Genomic DNA, 15340 nt, shown 5'->3' with positions numbered 1-15340 from the left:
CCTTCATACCATAACGACAATACTACCATCAGTTAAGGGATAACATAAGCAACTTAAAAAATTTGTTTACACCCCAATTTAAAAAGCAGTAACAATGTTTTGTTCTTCCTATTCCTCCATCCCAGACAATTTTTACACTACGATCAGACACCAGATAAATTGAAAACAAAGAATTCTTAGAGATAACCAGTTAGATTCTGAAAAACTTCATGAAAACTCCAATCAGTGTTCCCACAAACATAACTCATCTATTAAATACACTGTTTTGGAAGCAGCCAGCTGACCAATTACTATTATAGATACAAAATGCCAGACTTGCTAAAGTATGTGTCCTATCTGGTAAGGGTATCACAAGATACACAGGAAGGGAGAGGATTATCGTGACATGGGGGAAGGGCAGGAAGAACAAAGAACACATTTATTAAAAAAAACCACACCTCCCAAGTACCACTACTCAGAAGCTACTAAATTTTTTAATTTGTGAGGGCTCCTATAAGTATTTATAAGTAACCACTAAAAAAACCTTGACTAAGACAATTTGCCATAAATTACACTCAATGTGCTAAAAGAAAGAACAAATAAACAAATACACAGGATAAATCATAGGTGATCTGTCTTTTAAAATGTTCTAACATGTTTGACTTCATGATCAATTATGTGACTTTTCAGATACAAAAACCTATTAATGCAAGTACAGAAAGCCACTCATCTTCCACAGGTAACACCTAAATTTTCAGTATTACCAGAATACACCACATACTGCTTTCCACACTGCACTGATGCACATTCCAGCTGGGGGATAATTCTATAGCAATATTTCCATTTCCTGACCCCAGCCCCTCCGCTACCTCCCCTTATTCAAACACAATTGGGTAAATATTTTCAGCAGGAAAATAGTATTGTTACTTTGAACCAAATGTATAAAAAAGGAAATGAATGACAAATGAATTCTGGTCTAAGCTCTATAGAAAGCAAATCTTCAGAAAGAGAATAAACGGAAAAAGTTTCTGTAATGCTCGTGACTATTATGTGAACATAGCCAGATGTGCTCTCTACAAACATGCTACTTGTCTGGCCTTTACCTCAGGCTGCCTTCTCTTCTAAATAAAAAGCTTGGATTTATAACCTTCTTGCTTCTCTTCAACAACTCAGAAAACTATTCCTTTCTGTTCCTTTTCCACAACACTACCAAAAAAAAAGGGGACACTCAAGACTCATATATCCAGGAAAAAGGCTACTTTACACAAAAAAACAGGATTTATTTGCAAATGATCAACCAACCACACTGCACTACTGATGTATCACATCTCACCACCTTCTCCACTGAGGAGCCCACTGCACAGGACCTACCTGAAGTTTTCCTTCTGTGTGAAATTTCGATTCTTTTCAAATCCTTTGTTTACCAATCCCTCTCACTGGCTCTGTCTCACTTAAAGCAATGAGGGGCAATGTAAATATGACCACACCAAGGGGCAGCTAATACAGCAAGCTTGGTAGACATAACCAAAACAACCCCAAACGTCTTATCACAAGTCCCTCATAACCCAAATGACTACAACAGGAGCAAAGAGCTTATAAGACACTCTTCATGTAAATGAGTTTTTATTTTAAGAAGACCATCCTAGTATCTTAGCACTAACGCTATTAAAGTTGTATAGGATGTTAACATAGTGTCAAAATGCTGGTAATAGCCTACAACCATTAAAAGACAAAAATGGTGTATTTTTTAAGCCTAGGAAGCATAGTTTTGGCATACACATAAATATTCACATACATGTATCAAACTCAATTGCCTTTTTTTTTTTTTTTAATAGAATGACCTTCAAACATTACTTTATACCACAGTAAGTTCCTGATGCATCACTACTGTTCCTCACCACACAGGCCTCTAACTCAAAACAGCAACTCTGACTGCAAGCACCACTTTTAAGAACTTATAATCAAGACTGGTTTTGAATATTTAATAAAAAGAATTCCCAGCATTAACCAATTTTTCTTTTTACTTACAATCACATTGTGATTGTAAATTTATGAACCAGAGATTTTTTTTTCATTTTAAACTATAAGAGCCATGACATGCACTCCACTAAGTACTATCAAACAAAAAGCCGCCCCATATTTTATAACATTTTCTTGCTCAACATCATCATTATTAATACTACCACAAGAAATTCCTGTCACCTAATCCCACATACATTAATGTCCCTAGAGAAAATATCAACCTATCATCCAAAGTCACTCCCTTATTTAAAACAATGGACAGTCACAACCGTGGAGAAAAAATCAATTATTACAAAAAGGTGAAGAAGGGAAGTGATTTAGAGAAGACTACAAAGTGAATCAGAAGCAAAGCCAGGATTTTAGTCCAAACTGACAGCAGCCTAACTCCACTAAGTTTACCCTTTTGTTCCTACTACTTTACAGGTTTTTTACTCTTCCTATCTCCAGGGAAAAAGGGCCTCAAAAGCAACTCCCTCTAGCAAAAATCAACCCTGGGTAGCTCCACACAACAGTTCCATGAGGATGATGCACAATTCATCAGAAACCTCAGGAAGAGAAATACCATTTTGCTAAGCCTGACAACAGCAATGTCTGTGACACAATATACATGGTTCTATCTGAAAGAGAAGTTAAAATTCTAATACAAAAATATAAACAGAAATGAAAATCAGAAGGAATAAAGCAAGAAATCGGAAAAAAACCCATGACAGTTTTAAAACTGAGTATTAAGTCTAGGCTTCCGGATACAGTTAAGAGGACACCATCTGCTTGCAAATACATCAGGCAGGGCTAGAACAATAAGCATTCGAGGCTCATATGCAACATTTATGCATACACTTCAGTTCTAAGCAGAAGCAGTCCCACTGGTTTCTACAGGACATCAAACACAGGTAAAAGTTTTAAGCATAAACATTTGCAAGACAAGGACTAACAACTTGAAAGACTCCTCTTTCTTGTTTTAAAGCCCATTTCAAAAGGATTTTCAAAAAAACCAACATCATCATCATGCCAGCAGAGAGGAAGGTAACCAGACACTGAAAAATTAAATCCATCCCCTCCATGCAATAATTGGGGTTCTTTTCTTAGCAATTTTTTTTGTAATTAATTATAATGAATTCCATGATTCTGTCTCCTCAAAAGTCTTTTAGCTTCATCCTACTGCTATCACTTTCCTTGCTGTAACACTACACAGCTGGCACAAAGATGGTCTCTCCATCATGCTCTAAATGAACGACACATTACAAAAGCAGTACAGCCCAAGTGCCTCAACAAATCAGTCCAAACACCTCATTACTGAGGCAAGCGTGACTGGCCCAAAAGTCATCTCACAATATTTCTGATGAAACGTAACACTATCTGTATTTTTCTGTGCGAGTTTTCAATGTAAAAACAGGTGCTAAAACGAACATTTCCCTGCAGTGTTTGCAACACTAACACTGCCGCATAATGTCAGTGCAGATCATATTCCATTGTCCAAAATGACTGGATTTAAAGCATAAATATCAAGCAGCCAAGTAATTAAAAGAATGAACTAATGCACTTTTTTTAGTACCTTTACTATTTTACAGCAGTTCTGGCAATACAGATAAAAGGCAACATACAGATCACAGGCACAAAACCACAGTATTTCAACTACTTAGTGTAATCTTTAAAAAAAAGGTATGATACATCTCTTCTGCAATCCTCCCTATACTTAATTCAAGGATGACTATCACTATTTCACAGAACTGCTCTGAAATATAAATTCAAGAAGGGTGGTTGGGGCGTGAAAACAAACTCAAACCCTGATGTATCACCCTCTCGGCTCCCTCTCTCCACCTCCTCCCCGGCACAACGGGAGCCTGCCGTCTGTGGCAGATCACTTTTGCTTTGTCCACCCCAATTTAGCCGTCCCGGGACAGCTTCTCCTGTTCCCGCGGCCCCGCGCCGTAGATTTGTCCCAAGTTCGCGTGAGTGCACACACACACAGACGTGCACAGACAGACATCCACACGCGGGGAGGGGGGGAAGGTGCCTGACTCCCCCCCGCCCAAATCCAAGGGAAAGGCACACCTCTAAAAAAGGAAGGAAGGGCGCAATCCGCTCCACAGGACGGGACCCCCCAGCACCCCGGGGTGCTGCCCCCCGGACCCACCGCCGTGGGGGTGGAAGTCCCTCCATTCCCTCCCCGGTGCTCACCGGTGGGCGCGCTGTCGAGGATGCGGAGGTCGTAGGCCCCGGAGCAGCGGTAGTTGGCGGCGGTGCCGTTGTCCCACACCACGACCACCTCCTCGGGGCTCTCGAAGCTGCGTACGGTACCCACATGGCCCTCGCCGCCATCCTGCTTCCCCCACTTCCAGTCCGGGCCGCGGACCACCCGGGCCCCGACTCCTTCCACCATCACCCGGTTGTTCCGCGAGCTGCTCATCCCGGCGGCGGCGCCCTGAGGCGGATGGAGGGGGCGCGCAGCCCGCAGGCGGCGGAGAGGGACCTCGATGGGGGCGGCTGCCTCGGGCGCCGGGCGGGAATCTCCGTCCGGCTCTTCTTCTTCTCCTCCTTACCTCCCTCCCTCGCTCGCTCCCTCCCTTCCTCCCTTCCTTCCTCGCTCGCTCGCTCGCTACGCGCCCATTCCGCGGCCCCAGCGGTGCCTCCCACCGCCGGCCCCGCTCCCGCCGCTACATCCGGGACCCGCGGCCGCGACGGCGGCGGCTCCAGGGAGACCGGCGGGGCCGCCCCCGCCCCGCCACGCTGCGCATGCGCGGCCGCCCGGCGGGCGCGTCGCTCGAGCGCCCCCTGCGGAGCCGCGGCGGGCACTGCCCCGCTCGCCCTGGCCCGGACCGGCCCCGGGGCTGTGCCCGAGGGAAGGGCAGGAAGCGGCGGAGCGAGCGCGCGTTGTTTATCCCTGCCGGCAGGGCTGCCTGGGACTTCTCCAGGTCTCCAGGCTGGCTATTCCTTCTGGAATCGCGGCGTCCTGCCGCCGAGAGCTCTGGCACCGCCCCGCCTGGCCCTGAGGTGATGATGTGGTGGCAGCGGTGGGAGCCGCTCCTGCGGCCCGGCTTTCCGAACCGCCCTCCTCCTTCTCCATCCACGAGCTGGTCCTATCGTCTGTGCTTCAGTGGCAGAGGGATTATCAATTCAATTGTATCAACTAAGTCATGAGCGATCTACCTTAGGTAAACCACAGAATTATTGAATGGTTCGGGTTGGAAGGGTCCTTGATGATCATCCAGTTCCAACCCCCCTGCCATGGGCAGGGACGTCTTCATTGACACTGACCAGGTTGCTCAAATCCCCATCCAACCTGGCCTTGAACACTTCCAAGGATGGGGCATTTCATGATTCTACAATTCTATGATTCTAAATCTATGTAGTAGTTTCCTCATTTTTGAATTACTTTGTGTCCTCAAGTCCCATTTTCTTTTCAAATTGTGGATGTGAGTCTTGCGTGCTACTGAGGTGAGTCTGGTGGGGTCATACTTTTGTAGCCCAGGAGCATTTTAAGCTGGTGTTCTAGTCTGCCAAAGAGAGGAATCAGTACCTCCACCTGCCCTTCCCACCTTGGGGCACCCTTCGCAGGGGATGTACGTGCTCAAACTTCGAGCCAGTACCTGCAATGCAATTCTTCATAAACTACCCTCTTCTCATGTGTGGCTCATGACACTCAAAGATTTCCTTTAACTCTACATATCCTTGCTAATCTTTTATAGAATATGATTCTTCATTTCAAAAATGGTCCTCCATTGCTTTTGTCTCTCCTTTTTTTTAATGTTACCTTTTAAAAAGCGTGTATCTTAAAGGACCGACAAGTTTGAACCAAACAAAAGAAAACCATTTCTTAGTCAACAGGGGTATGGCTGATAAAAGGCAGCCCAGCTACCTTATGCCCTGGGTATTTTTACTGTTTCTGTGCTTTCTTCCACCTTTGTGGTTATTAATACAGCTAGAAGAGTCTGTGAGGTCATCTCCTGACTTCTTTTATGTAGTTTTTTACAAAACATAATACAGCTGAATAATATGAACATGTAACCACCAGGCCACCACATTCCTCACATAATTTACTCTTTCTTAACCCCTGCTAAGGCTAAAGAATGTTGCCTCAAACATGAAATTTTGTCCTGACAACAGGCAATCCCAAGCAGTGTCCGATTTCTGTTCCTGCAGTGAAAGCCTCAAAACCCTAACAGATACCACGCAATTGCCAGGCAGTTTGGGTTTTATGGCAGATGCTTCTCCGTATACAAAAGCTACCCACAGCTTGTACTAGCTTATTACATTGGAACATGGAAGAATTTCCCAGAAATTTCTTGGTATACCGAAGGATCTAGCTGAGCTCTTATGGGCATCATTTTCCCATCTGCCTCATTCTACTTTTTCATGCTTTGATAGTTATGGACGAGTATAAGGTTCACCCATGACTAAGGATAACTCAGAGCGTGTTTTTCTATTACTCTCTGGTACAGTTAGATTAAAAAGGCTTTTTGTAATCAGGAAATGTATGCCAGAAATAACCAATAAAGTCTGAGATCAGAATTAGTTCTCCTGGAGAGAATCCGAAAAGTTCATCCCTTACATTAATTTTTGCACAAAGGATATATCCTAAATTACAGACCTTAAGAGAGTCTGCTGCTGCTGCAGTTCAGCAGCAATGCATGTGGGAAGATATTATCGTGGAGCTTCTTCTCTCCCAGTAATCCTTATGACAATTCATGCTCTATCACAATAACCCCTGCCTCTCCTCCTACTCACCTGCTTCTTCTATCAGATGATTTACTTGCCAGAATCTCTAAAGATGCCTGGATTATTTCTGAGGTGTCTTAGACACACAGGAACATAGGTAATAACTGGAACACAGCATCTAATGGACTGAATATGAATGCTCCCCCAATAGCTGACAGGGAGTTCTTTACCAGCTCAAAATACAGAGACTTGCACAACTCTATTTGTGTGGTAGAAAATAAAGGCTGGATAGACTGATCTGATACATTCAATTGCCAGTGACTACATGACTGATTTCTGCTCTCTAATCTCCTGTCATTTCTGCTCCTATATGGCCAGATAGTTGTGGAAGGTGCAAAATTGTGATTGGCTACATGATTCAGTTTTGCAGAATCCCAAATATTTTATTGTATAATCTCTTTGAATCATACATTGTATTCTATATTCTATGCACCTGTTTAACCAACCAGTAAGGAAAAAAGGTACTCATCTCTTGAATATTTTATTTGAATTAGACTTCAAAATAAGAAGTAAACACTGTTCTCAGATGGAGATTTAAAAAGTGACATCAGGGCATAGAAAAGGATATAGCTTTGGGGCAAGAGTTGTCAACTTATGTTGGACAGTTAGTGGTCCTATCTGATATTTTTCTGGTATCAACCACAAGAATATATACCAGCATTAGGGCTAGAATAATAAGCAAGAGAATCTGAGTAAGCACCTGAAGACTACTGGAGACTCACAGAAGGATGTAGATAGAAGAATCAAAATGTGATAGCAAAAGGAAAAAGAGAGCTTTGAGTTTTGAAAAGAAGCTGAAGTAAAATTAGGGATAAATAAAACAAGCAAATGTATAAACAAGATAGAGATATCATAGGAAGTTGGATACAAATAATATGTTGTGACAAGTAAAGTGACAGATACAGCATTTTCACATATGTATCAGCATTTTCTTTAGACTGGGAAACTAGCTACAGTAACACCTTAAGGAAAGAACTCATACTAATTTTTCAGCTGAAAAAACAAACCCTTGTTGGCTTAAGGCCTTTTGTGAGGCAGAAGGGGTTAGCTCCCTGGCTGGCTGGTTGTACACAGAATAAATGCATGTGGATTTTCAGTTGTCTCTAACAAGTCTCTGGTCCCTCAACAGGACTGTTCTCATCCCTCATATTTCCTACATGTGCATTTGCCCCTAATTGCGCAGAACAGCCATTTTAAAGAGAGACAGGAGAGGGGAGGGGAGGGGAGGGGAGGGGAGGGGAGGGGAGGGGAGGGGAGGGGAGGGGAGGGGAGGGGAGGGGAGGGAGAGGGAGAGGGAGAGGGAGGGGAGGGAGAGGGAGAGGAGGGAGAGGGAGAGGGAGGGGAGGGAGAGGGAGAGGGAGGGGAGGGAGAGGAGGGAGAGGGAGAGGGAGAGGGAGAGGGAGAGGGAGAGGGAGAGGGAGAGGAGCACTGCTGGTGACCAGTAACCAGTCAGATGTGACTCCATTCACCACAACCCTGTGAGCACTGTCTTTCATCCAGTTCTTCACCCAGTGCATAGTGAACCGGCTCATCCCATGTTTGGATAACTTGTCCAAAAGGATGATGTGAGGGACAATACAAAAGCCTTACTAAAATCCAGAAAAACTGCATTCAGTGTCTTCCTTCAGCCACTAGATGTGTGACCTTATCATAAAAAGATACCAAATTTGTTAAACAGGACTTTCCCTTGTGAATCCACGTGCTCACACTCCAGATAATTTTATCTGTTAGTCCTCAGGTTGTGGGGGGAAATGCCATCTAAAACCTCACTACTAGAGTTAGTAGACAATTTATTTCATTGCTGTTCAGGTCTACAATCTAAAAATTATAATCCCCCTCAAACCGGGGACCAGTAGAGGAATGGGACTGTGGGTTTTTTTCCACTATTCAGACTGGCAGAGCAGTAATGCCTTAAACTGCTGCATCAGGAGCAACCGAAGCTCATCTGCCAAAGTCTTATTTACCTGAACAGTATTGCTGGCCCTGTGAGGCAGTGAAGGTTGCCTGAGCCTTTGAACATCTCAGGTAGTCGTGACAGAGCAGCTGAATCACAGGCTGGAGGAAAGGAATCCACAGTGCTTTAGGCAAACTCACGTGTAATTGCAAAGACTCATTCATATGCCTTCACTGCAGGAGTTTGGATGCACAAAACTAACTACTGAGCAAGTTCTCTTCTGGCTACCTAAAATTACATATATTGCTGGGTCAATCCTCCAGCTGGTGATTATGGTCTTCCTCACCACTCCCTGCCATATTGGAGCAATCCCTTGAGGGGCCAAGAGAGAAGAGCTCTAGTCTGTGCAGAATTCAGTGCTGTGCATAACCTGGAAACGCCTTGGTTTTGTTGGAAAGCATGTTGACTTTTTGTAAGAGCAGCTGCCGCCCTTCTGGAGACTAGGGCAACCCTCAGGACAGCTCTCAGAATCACAGGAAATAGGACTTTGAGAACATCCAGCCCATGTTCCTGCCCATCTAAGCCATCCAGAAAGCTGTTTGTCTAAACTCTGCCTGGTTGCCTTTCAGATCTACAAAATGTCATGCTCCAGCAGGAAATGCTAACATAAGTATTTGCATGGATTGAAGAGAGGCATTGATAGAAGTTTTTCTGGACTGTCTTGTTTGATTAAAGCTGAACTTGCAGTATAGTATCTGGAACACATAATACAGAAAGGGGACTGTGCCTTTTGCAGGAAAGAATTCCATATGAAAGACTTGCTTTTATATGTTTCAGAAGAAAAAAAATCTCAACTTCTTGGAAAGATAATTTTTAACTTGCAGAGTTATGAGGTTTTGCTTACTATCTTACACAAATCCTGAGTTCTTAGAATTTGTCATATGAAGTGTATATATATAAATAGCTTCCTAGGAGTTGAAAAAGAACATCTAGTTTGGATATAATGAGCAGACGGTAGTTTTCTTTTTAAATTACAGAGGTAGAGCTTATTAATTTATACTGATCTGAGTCCAAAAATTCTGCTTCCTAAGTTCAAGACTTTATTTTAGAACAAGCAAGGTTTTTTAGTCCTCTTCTTGAAAACTGAAAGCATTCTAGATTTTCATTTTCTGGTTTTCCCAAAAAGGGTTTTATACCACAGTTCTTTCCTGTGGAAAAAAGTACCAGGAAAATAAATTAGGAAAAAGGAAGCAACTGCCTTGCTTTTATCGAAATAGGCCTACTCTTCTCTGTGGAACGGACTCAAGTAACTGAGGAAGAAAGACAGAAATACTGGCAAATGAGATGAAAACTACTGTCTTACTGAAAAAAAATCACCCCAAATGTTGGTTGTTTTTTTGGTTGTGTGTGTTGGTTTTTTTTTTTTTTTTATGGAAAGTATGTAATCCCTCTCCACAGAAACTTCTGGTCTGATGAACATGCCATTTCTTTAAGTGAAAATGTACACAACGTATATTTTCTGGAACCTGAAGTGCCAGTTAGGAACTTCAGGACCTATCCAGTTTATCCTTGTTTTAGTGTTAAAAACAACCCTCATTCCGCAGCCTCTGCTGCCATCGCGCGGCCATGAACCATCTCTCACTAATGCTAAAACTCACTCGTCTTCTGAACTTGTTGCACTCTACATCCTCGGCTTTATTTACCAGATTCATTACCCGGGCACAATCAAATTTTCTTCCTCAATTTTCAGAAATGTCATTAATAATTGGCATTGCTTTTTTTCCTAGTTTCTGCAGATTAAAATATTTTTAATGCCAGATGGTGAGCAAGTTGTCGTGAAACAGAGGAAATTGCTTTGGTGGGCTTGGTTTTCACTATGCTAGTGGCATTCTCTATGAAACTGTTAATTAGAACAGATGTGTTAACCCACAGTGTCCATGGCACTGTTGTTTTTTTTTTCTAAGGAGTTTTATCTTCTACTTCTTATCTAGAAAAGAAAAACAGCTGAGCAGAGAACAGAATATAAGTACATCATTTCATTTTCCTGCTGTGAAACAAAAGCAGTACTATGGAGATCTGCTAAAAAAGAATGGATGTGGCTAAAAACTTCAACATGTTGAAAAAAGTGTTTTAGGATAACGATTACCCTTCCATAATGAGTATCCTACAATCTTCTTTCTTGGTTAAGGTTTTAAGTTTTACTGTGCTGAAATCTTTTGAGTGGAGAAAAAACAAGAAACCTGTGAAGTTAGTCTTGAAGTTTTAAATATTTAAAGATAAAATAAAATAACTAAAAATTATGTAGCCATCTAGGGCATACACACTACAGTACCATGTACTCATGTTTGCACATCTATACAAATTCTCCCACTTTAATGCATCTTAGAGGATTCAAAAATGTATACTTACCTGATATTTCCAAGGGTTTAGCCACATATTGTTGTTTAATTCATAGATGATTTTTAAATTAGTTGATGCATTGCAAGGAGGGATTAATTTCTTCCTAGTATTAAATTTCCTCATTGCAAAGATTGTAAAGAAAGTACTTACTTGAAATTCTAAGATGTAATCAGAACCAGATAGGTCATATTTTTAGACTGATAGGAAGATAAACTGTCTCCATGAGTCATCAAGATATTTTAAGAATGTTCCTACCTTATGTGCATGCTAATTGTTGTTTCAATCAATGGGGCTAATCATGTGCTTACAGTATCCTGTGTCAAGTACAAGTTTGTCTTGTATTACAAAGGCACTCAATATGCACTAAGTAATGCCTGAAAGATGACTTCAGGCAAAATATCTCTGTTTAATTTTAACAATCCTCCAAAATAGTAACAAACATTGAGCAACTCAAGCAGAATCCAAATTTGCTATGTTTTGTCATAAGAAAATAGTTCCAGTCACAGCATTATGTAATCCTAAATTCTAAGAAGTCATATTTGCAGTACACACTGATAGACGTGTTGAAATCTGTATTTATCAAAAACATGGCTAGAAATTTTTTTTAAATTAAGAAATCTTTTGCTAAACAAGGCAAAATGCTTTGCATAAAGTAAACATTTTAAAAATACATCTCATTAAAATTTGTACATAATTCTTATAAACAATTTTCACTCTTAACGTGCTAAAGAAAATCTAAGAAATTGCCTAAGGGAAGAAGATTCATTGAGTGTATTTCTGACTGCACTGAGTTCAGCTGGGACCATACTGCTGATGTAGATAGAAAAAGAGTTTACCAAATGTGTATGGAAGTTATTTCATTGGGGAGGGAGGTTTTACGTGATTGTAAAGCATAAGATGTTTTGGTCTTTTGTGTGAAATACAACTATTTATTCTTTTATCCTCTTTAAAGTGATTATGAAGGAATGAAAACAGGTAAATAAAATTGAGAATGCTTTACTACAATAAATCTTCCTTGAAGACAGGAGGAAATTTAACATAGATTCAACATCCAGCTCTACTATACTCTTACAAAAATTCTCTAAGTTCTGTAGCAGCTTCTGGTAATATTTTTGATGAAAAATTGATAAGACAAATGCCCTCAATATAGTTGCTCATTTATTTTATACTGTACTGTCTCATATCCACAGTTTTCAGCATGCCCTGGATCTCTGGTTTCTGAACAAAACAATTTTACATTAATTCACATTTCTGAGAACTACACTCAGCTATACATCACAGAATTTTATCCTTCATTTTAACTCTTCTGTGAATATTTTAGATGACACAAAACAAAGTTTCATCACTATTATTTAAATATTAAATTTTATTATTTTTACAATGATGAGTCAAATTGGTCTGATCCTTTATTAACCATGATTTTGTATTTAGCAGTTTGCCAGCTGTAGTCAAAGGCAGATTTCATGCAGATTAGATCCTACAAGAGTCATCCCAAGGGAGACAAATACTGAGCAGTCTTCCTGTTGCAGCAGCTGTTGAAGGTATCTTCAATCACCTAAACAGAGAGTAAAACAATACCTGCTACATCTGCTGAATTGAAATACATTTAATTGAAGGAAACATAGTTAAGGAAAGACGTTAAATCAAATTATCATAGAACCATAGAGTGGTCTGGGTTGGAAGGGACCATAAATATCATCAAATTTGAACCCCCCTGCCATGGGCAGGGACACCTTCCACTAGACCAGGCTGCTCAAAGCCTTGCCCAACCTGGCCTTGAACACCTCCAGGTATGGGACATGCACAACAACTCTGAATCTCTGAATCTACCCTCATCCAGTTTAAAGCCATTCCCCCTTGTCTTACCACTACAAGCCCTTGTAAAAAGTCCCTCTCCAGCTCTCTTGTAGCCCTCCTTCAAGTGCTCAAAGGCTGCTTTAAGGTGTCCCCAGGGCTTTCTCTTCTGCAGGAGGAACAACTCCTGCTCTCTCAGTCTGTCTTCAAAGGAGAGGTGCTCCACCCCTCTGATCATTTTTGTGGCCCTCCAACAGGTCCACATATTTCCTATGCCGAGGACTCCAGAGCTGGATGCAGCACTTCAGGGGGGTTCTCAGAAGGACGAAGCAGAGGGGGAGAATCACCTCCCTTCCCTGCTGACCACACTCCTTTTGATGCTGTCCAGGATGCTGTTGTCCTTCTGGGTTGCAAGCGATTGCCAGGTCACGTTGAGTTTCTCATCGGCCAACACATGATCCAAATGATTCCTTCTTAATCCTACGTTCCTTCCAATTTTACCACCATACTTCTTGAAGGAGTGAAGAGAATCATGGAAGAAAAATATATGGATGCATGGGAATATGGAGATAATAGAGTAGCAAAGCTCAAGAAAGGGACAACAGAGGCAGCTATTTCTAATGCCACAATTATTGATTTTTTCATAAGCACCAAGAGTACAAACATAAACACAGCCTGGCTTTTTCCATCTGAAATTTGAAGGGCCTCCAACACAGAGCATTTTCACTGACTTCATTCATACTTTAAGAAAAGACCAATAAATAATATGCATGAGGAAGTTTTGAGAAATGCTGAACTGAATTTTTCAAATGCACTTTTTTTCTTCCACTCCCTTGCTGATAATACATATCACCAACATTGGATGCCTTTTCCTCTGTGTTAATGGAAAACTTTTCAGATGTTTTATGTATGGATTTCGAGCTTTTTAAGTATCCCAAGATACTGACACAAAGATATTTTTCCCGTTGTTAGATGAATTCTAAAGTTAAATAAACAAACAGAACCTTAAATTTAAAGCTCTGAGGTTAAAAGTCACTTTGCTCCTCCTCAGAGGTGCTGCCCATTGAAATCCATTCCAAGAGTGGGGCTACAGAGAACTGCAGTGGGACCAACTTGCCACTGTTCATTGGAATGTCAGTAAGAACATAATGATTCTGTCCCAAACCCCAAATGATCATAAAACCACCTCCCTTAACAAAAGATAACATAAACATAGTGCAGCATAGTTTCTAGAGATAAAAGCAAATCAAACTGTGACTCTTCAATTGCTTCTGTCAACTAGTAAATATTGCGTAAGCAAAATAAACTGGGAGACAGTATGAAAGAACAGTCCTGTGCCCTTTCATTTCTGCTTTATCTATAATCCATTAGTGCTGGTTTAAAGCAATAATATCATGAACACTTGGAGAGAAGAGAGCATAGTGCAAACAGGAACTCTGGGAATGCAGGACTCTCTTTCTCTGAAAAAAACGCAGTACGTGTTCAAAACACCATAGTGACCACCTTGTTTTTTCACACGTGCATGATTTCCAATGACTCAGTCACTTGGAAGTGGTAGTAATATGAGCAGAATACAGCCTTTTCTTTATCAGCTCTGCAACATGTGCTGTAGGCCAAAGGACAACCTTTTAAAGACTTTAAAAAACCCAACACTGGAACTGGAGGATCTGATGGGGATTGCTTGAAGCAGAAGGAAGTTATTAACATTATTGCTGTTGTCAGTGTAGAAACATGTTTACACAGTAAAAAACCCAAACCTCTCAGCCCTTCTCAGTACATGTCATTTATTTTAGTTTAGCCTGACTCTGTAATATTCCCGTAAGTAACCAACACAGGGTAGGTGGAAGTCAAAGACCAGATAAACCTCATCAACCTTTTTGTCTGGATCTTTTTGCATGCATTCAATCTCTCTTGATTGTTGGTCAAGTCATTAAACTACTGGTTTTGTATGACTCAAAGGCTTTCTCTAACCATAACAGCCATGCCTTCCACTTTTCAGTTAAATGTGTGGATATGCATTTAGAAGTCTTCTAGACACAAGGACACAAGCTACGTCCTTTTCTTTCTCAGACAATTGGGATTTTTATTTTCTCTAGATTTTGGGTGACTCAAGCATTCTTCATCTTGAAGGGGGTAGGATTCAGATAAAGAGCAGTCTCCTGCAAGCAACAACCAGTTCCTCCTTCAGATGTAGCAGGTTCCTCTGCATCCTAAAATCTAGTTGTCAGTTCAGCCAAATTACTGTCTCTGAAGATTCTTGAGTTCCCAGTGTAGATGAAGCCTACATGTTCTCAAACTAAGCTATCTACTCCAGCTCTCACACTGGAGTGTCCCTTCATGATAAATCCTTTTATCTGGGATGTACAGCACACATACATACTCCCAGCAAGTCAGAACCAAAACCTGGGTATGGTTGTTCTCCATCAGCAGAGGAAGTGCAGTGTTGATGACAGTGGGTTTCCACCGTTTCCTGTTTCTGTAACAGCTCTGGGGAAAACAAACCCCAGACCATCCCTGCCCTTGCTTACCAATTCC

At 41.4% G+C, this 15340-nt stretch overlaps 1 protein-coding gene across 3 annotated transcripts in view; it reads right to left on the bottom strand.

Annotated features, from left to right (window-relative positions):
* MIB1 (MIB E3 ubiquitin protein ligase 1) overlaps positions 1-4636 on the bottom strand; it is a 78354-nt gene extending 73718 nt beyond the window's left edge. For 2 of the 3 annotated variants that reach the window (XM_082286864.1, XM_082286865.1), the window contains exon 1: positions 4180-4635. In XM_082286864.1, coding sequence (XP_082142990.1) covers positions 4180-4408 — 229 coding nt within the window. In that variant the 5' untranslated portion in view covers positions 4409-4635. Of the gene's footprint in view, positions 1-4179 lie in introns of all 3 variants that reach the window. The other variant, XM_082286866.1, reaches the window with a different exon arrangement.
* Positions 4637-15340: the final 10704 nt, after the last annotated feature.

This window comes from Coloeus monedula, assembly GCF_965178545.1.
Source record: "Coloeus monedula genome assembly, chromosome: 1".
Taxonomy (NCBI): Eukaryota; Metazoa; Chordata; class Aves; order Passeriformes; family Corvidae; genus Coloeus; species Coloeus monedula.
Note: the sequence above shows the minus strand (reverse complement) of the source record. Positions and strands in the feature narration are given on the sequence as shown.